The sequence below is a fragment of the Anthonomus grandis genome, chromosome 22 (genome assembly GCF_022605725.1).
Source record: "Anthonomus grandis grandis chromosome 22, icAntGran1.3, whole genome shotgun sequence".
NCBI classification, from domain to species: domain Eukaryota; kingdom Metazoa; phylum Arthropoda; class Insecta; order Coleoptera; family Curculionidae; genus Anthonomus; species Anthonomus grandis.
The window spans coordinates 986,534-991,868 of NC_065567.1; the positions used below are offsets into that span (position 1 = coordinate 986,534).

Here is a 5,335-nt window from a genome sequence, read left to right on the forward strand (position 1 = left end):
GTTCTGACCAATAAACTTCCGATACCAAACTTATTTCTGTTGCACCGAAGTTGCAAACTACTAATATTACAAAAACTTTACTATAAAAAACCATTTTATTACTTTTTGGTTTTCGCTATACTCCCAAACTTAAATTACACGACTAAATACAACGTTTAAAATTACTCCAGTCGTCTTACTAAGCAGCTTTAATAAATTCATTTGTATTATTTTAATTACAAATTACAAAACTCAATAATAATTACCTTATTGTTATTCCAATAACTGCTACCATTCAGCATAAATAAAACTTACTTATAACACGCCATAATTAGGATTTCAACATAACTAAAATAAAATGTTATGCTTACTTTTAACGTAGATGACCTGTAATATATTTACACCTAATTATGATCGATCTACATATTTCTTCATGCGCTTCACGTGGATGGTATCTTGTACATTTTTATTATTCTTTTTAATTTTAATCTGATAATTGAAGACATGATTTTATATACTTTTCAACCTCCTCATACATTCCAGGCCAAAAATAGCGACTTTTTATTTTACCAAATGTTTTCGCAAAACCTACGCACCGCTCAAACAATCATCGTGACACGATATTAAAATATCAAGTTTCATTTTCTCAGGTATCACTAAAAGTTTGGTGGAGCCAGTTTTGCAATTAAATTCCTTTTTATACAGCAAATCCTCATGTAGTAAATAACTTCGTGCCATTTTACGTATTTTGCTTTCTGCGGCGTCAGGATTTTCAAGTGCACACCTTATTTTATTTAGCAGCGAATCTTCCTGCTGTAATTGTTTAACATTTATCGAGTTCAATGACATCACGGGTAATTCGTTAACGTTATTGTAATTTTCCTCTGCTTGTGTTATGGGATTGTGTGATAAACAGTCCGCGTCTTGATGTTTTTTACCATTTTTATGCACAATTTTATATTGAAAATCCTGTAATTTTATAGCCCACCTAGCTCAGCGTCCTGCCGGATCTTTGTTATTGTGTAACCCACATAAAGCGTGATGATCTACGACTATTTTAAACTTATTGCCCCATAAATAATGGCGAAAAGTCGTCACACCATACACTACGGCGGCACATTCCTTTTCAGTAGTATTCCAATTTATTTCGGCATCAGATAATCGTCTGGATACGTATGCAATAGGGTGGCTGCCTGAGGCATCTGTTTGTAAAATTACAACACCTAACCCGTAAGAACTTGCATCCGTATGCAATTCAATAGGTAAAGTTTCACAAAAATGACTTAGCACGGGTGACTTACTTAAGCATTGTTTTAACTTATTAAATGCTTCTTGTTGTTCTAATTCCCAAGCAAAATTAATATTTTTTCTAGTTAAAAAATTTAAAGGTCTTGCAATGTCAGCGAAATTTTGAATAAATTTTCGATAATAGTTAAATAATCCTAGGAATGATTGAACGTCTTTTACGCACGTGGGGATTGGGAAATCAGAAACAGGTTGAAACTACGTGTCCTAGGACATTAACTTTACTCTGAGCTTAACTACATTTTGATGGTTTTAATTTTAGGTTCGCGCTTCTAAATCTCTCAAAAACTTTACGTAAATTCTCCAAATGGCCTTTAAAATTCTCTCCTTTAACCAGTACGTCATCTAAATACACTAGACAAGTATTCTATTTTAATCCTGCTAAAATTTGATCCATTACTCTAGAAAAACAAGCGGGGCTACTAGCCAAACCAAAAGGCAACATATTAAATTCAAAAAGTCCTTCGGGCACTATAAAAGCTGTTTTTGGTTTGTCTTGTTCAGCCAAGCTTATTTGCCAATACCCCGAAAAACAATCTAAAGAAGAAAAGAAATTTGAACCATCTAGCGCTGCTAATAAATCGTCAATGATAGGTAACGGGTATTTTTCTAAATTAAGCACCATATTTAGCTTCCTATAATCAACACAACATCGCCAATCGCCTGTTTTCTTTTTAACTAATACTACTGGCGACGCCCACGCCGATCGCGATGGCCTAATTATACCCGCTTCTAACATTTTATTTACTTGTTTGCTTATTGGGTCGATGAATAAAAATGAGCATTTAGTATCTACTCATGAATTTGGAGCAAATACTCCATGTCATATGAATAAAAATAGGGAGCAGATGCTCCACTTGAGTAGGTACTCTTATGTATAATTTGCTGTGAGTTCATTCTCAGTTTTCCTATGAATAAAAATTTGTTGATGCTCCTCGGAAGGAGAATGTACTCCACAATTTTGGAGTCTGATATATAGCAGACTTCAGTTTGTCTACGGCAGAACTATGGCTGAGTTCATTCTTAATTTGCGTTCTAAAAAATATTACAAACCTAGAAGGCGTACCTGTGATCGAGATTTTAAAGTGTTATATCGATTTACTAGAGAACATGTAGAGTGGATATCAAATCACTTTTTGGGTACAGAATCTGGAGAAAGAAGAGGTGGTGCTATAAATAACATTGATAAAATGAAAATATTTTTGAGATACGTTGGTGATCCGGGTTTCCAATCAGGAGTAGGAGAAGATGTTGGTGTTCATCAAAGTTCTGTCTCAAAAGTAGTGACGGAAGTTACTGAGAAGCTAATAGAAAAATGTGGTCTGTGGATAAAATTTCCTTACACTGCTGCCGACATAATAGAGGCGAAACAAAAGTGGCAATCAAATTATTCTTTTCCTTGTGCATTGAGCGTGATAGACTGTACCCACATAAAAATAAAAAAGCCACCTATTCATAGCGATGAATACATTAATCGAAAAGGATATCACAGCATTAATGTCCAAGCCACATGTAATTCAGATGAGTGGTTTACAAGTGTAGACGCTTCATGGCCAGGATCTGTTCACGATTCACGGATTTGGAGCAATTCAGAAATTTCAAATATTGCGAGGAATGATTTTCATAGGTCGCAAGCACTACTCTTAGGAGATGAAGGATATGGTATAGCACCGTGGCTAATGGTACCTTTTAGAAATCCTAATACACCACAAGAACGTGCTTATAATAATTTATTTACAAAGGAACGTGTAATAATTGAAAGATGTTTTGGTCAACTAAAACAACGATTTCCGATGCTACAATATAAAGTGCGGGTATCCATAGAAAAAGTTCCAAAATTTGTCATATGCTGTTGTATATTACACAATGTAGCAAAATATTTAAAAGATGAGCTAGATCCTATGGAGCTCCCATTAGAAGATATCCAACTTGCGTATCCGGCAGAAGAGGAGTTGGATAATAATAATATTAGAAGAAGCGGGCAACGGAGGCGATCTGAGTTAGCAGATGTCATTCTTGCTCTCGCTTGAAGTAAGTAAAGCGTGGAAAGAACTTATTTATCTTTTTTATTATTAACACTTTAGAAAAATGTTTTTGTCACATGTTAGAATTCTTTATTTCGTAAGTGATACTAAAAAGTATTGACACATTATAATTTGAAATATGCTTGTCCATTGTCAGCTTGAATGATATTATTATTGCTTGAATTAGATTGTTCATCAACATCTCTGTTTAGCTGTCTCTTGAGTTTTTCCTCTTTCATTTCTAAAACTCTCAGTTGTTTCAGTAAAACTAGTCTTTGTAGTTCGTTATTCGAGAGTTGTTTAGTAACGTTTGTTTCATATTCTTCGAGAGGACTACCTTTATTATCTTTCTTTTTTTTAGGTGCATGTTGTACTGTACTAATAGCATCATCATTTGCTGCACTCGTTTCAGAAGCAGAAGTTGATTGCCTAGGGATTGTATCTTCATGGCCGATTTTCGTCTCTGTTTGTTGTATGCCGACGGATAATGCTCCTAAAATGAAAAATTAAGTAAATATTCATACAGTTTCTATATTAAAAAATGGACAAGTGATAAAGTTTCGTAAATAATATTGTAACTTTTTTTTGTTTCTAAGCTACAAAAATGTCTGTCTAAAATACTTGATCAAATGTTAAACAATAAGTAATTAATTATTATAAACAACATAACTTTATAAATCATTCAATTTTCACAAAATAATAAATAATAGCAAACTTTAGATAGGTTCACTAATATATATGGTAATTTAAATAAAGTTACTTATGAAGAAGATATTAATTAATTTACCTGGAACTTTTGCAAGTACTGGATTTGTGTTGCCTTCCATGATTTCCAACAAAATCTTTTCCCAATCCTGCAGCACAATTTTCTTATTTCCAGTCCTGTTTATGTCAGTCTTTTTCTTGAGTCTGGATTTCATATTATTAATTTTTTTGTACATTTGACTTGTCGTTATTTGTGACCCGAAATTCAGCTTCTACTGTTTGTTAATCAGTTCTATTGCTTGGCTTTTTGACTTTCGGACAGCTGGTGTTTGTGACTTGGATAAAAGTATGGGAACATCACGTAGCATGTTTACAAATCCCATTTGGGATTCGCAGACTTCAGTTTCTTCTTCACTTTCACTCATTGCACACTAATACTTGAATTTATACTAATACACGAATATGCGAAACGCGGCACTTGTTTATTTGGTGTTTTTTCAGGTGCAGACTTGTTTGGAAATATCGAGTATCTACTTTATGTATTCGGAGCACATACTCCTCTCAGCGAATTATTTTTATTCATATAAAACGGAGAACAAACCAGCACTTCATGCTCATGCTCATGAGTACATACTTGGAATTTCAACTCAAGTGTTATTCATAACAGCCATTATTTCGCGCTCCCGCGGACTTACGTGATAAGGCACCTGATGAATCGGCGCGACAGTCACTGTGTCAATAGTATGGTCGCAAATGTTAGTTTTACCTAATTCTAAATTATTCGAACATATCGACAAATTCTTCTAACAAAATTAGTAGTTCTTTGTAATTATTCTCTTCTCAATTTTCATTTAAATCTATAAGCGACGTTATGGCTTTTAATGAGTTATTTTTTCTACTTTCTAATGGAGCAACAGAATTCTTTATTTTACATAAATTAACATCACATACTACATTGTCTTCCTGTAAAAATACAGGGTAACTCCCGAAAAGTGTATTCTTATGATACTCACTAAAATCATTCGCGCCTACGCGCGAGAATTCCTTATTTAATTCCCCCAACATGGTATTTTTATAACTGTCTACAGTTACATTAGAGGTATTTGTTATGCAAATGATCGTCTTCTTTTCATCAAAATTGATAATTTTACAAGCTCTATTAAAAAAATAGTTAGTGGACGGTGAAAAAAAATAGTTTCTTGCTAACGCTCTATTGAAATGCACTGAAACTTTTACTGAACTTTTAGGAGGTATTTTAACAAAACAGAGACTGCACACAACACTATCTTGCGATAGAGTTTGGTAATCTAATTTACCGAATT

The 5,335-nt window shown here is 33.6% G+C and overlaps 1 protein-coding gene across 1 annotated transcript; it reads right to left on the reverse strand.

The window, feature by feature from the left end:
• Positions 1-3,321: 3,321 nt before the first annotated feature.
• LOC126748142 (uncharacterized) lies at positions 3,322-4,631 on the reverse strand. Its single transcript, XM_050457171.1, has 2 exons — positions 4,096-4,631; positions 3,322-3,801 (listed from the first exon to the last, which is right to left on the reverse strand). Exons 1-2 carry the CDS (start codon positions 4,247-4,249, stop codon positions 3,434-3,436), a joined length of 522 nt encoding a protein of 173 aa, XP_050313128.1. The 5' UTR covers positions 4,250-4,631; the 3' UTR covers positions 3,322-3,433.
• Positions 4,632-5,335: the final 704 nt, after the last annotated feature.

Excerpts from the sequence above, each read along its gene's own strand:
- LOC126748142 (XM_050457171.1), bottom strand. The coding sequence starts at position 4,249 with ATGTACAAAAAAATTAATAATATGAAATCCAGACTCAAGAAAAAGACT. Across the intron at positions 3,802-4,095 it reads AGTACTTGCAAAAGTTCCAG|GAGCATTATCCGTCGGCATA; the intron begins GTAAATTAATTA and ends TTTTCATTTTAG.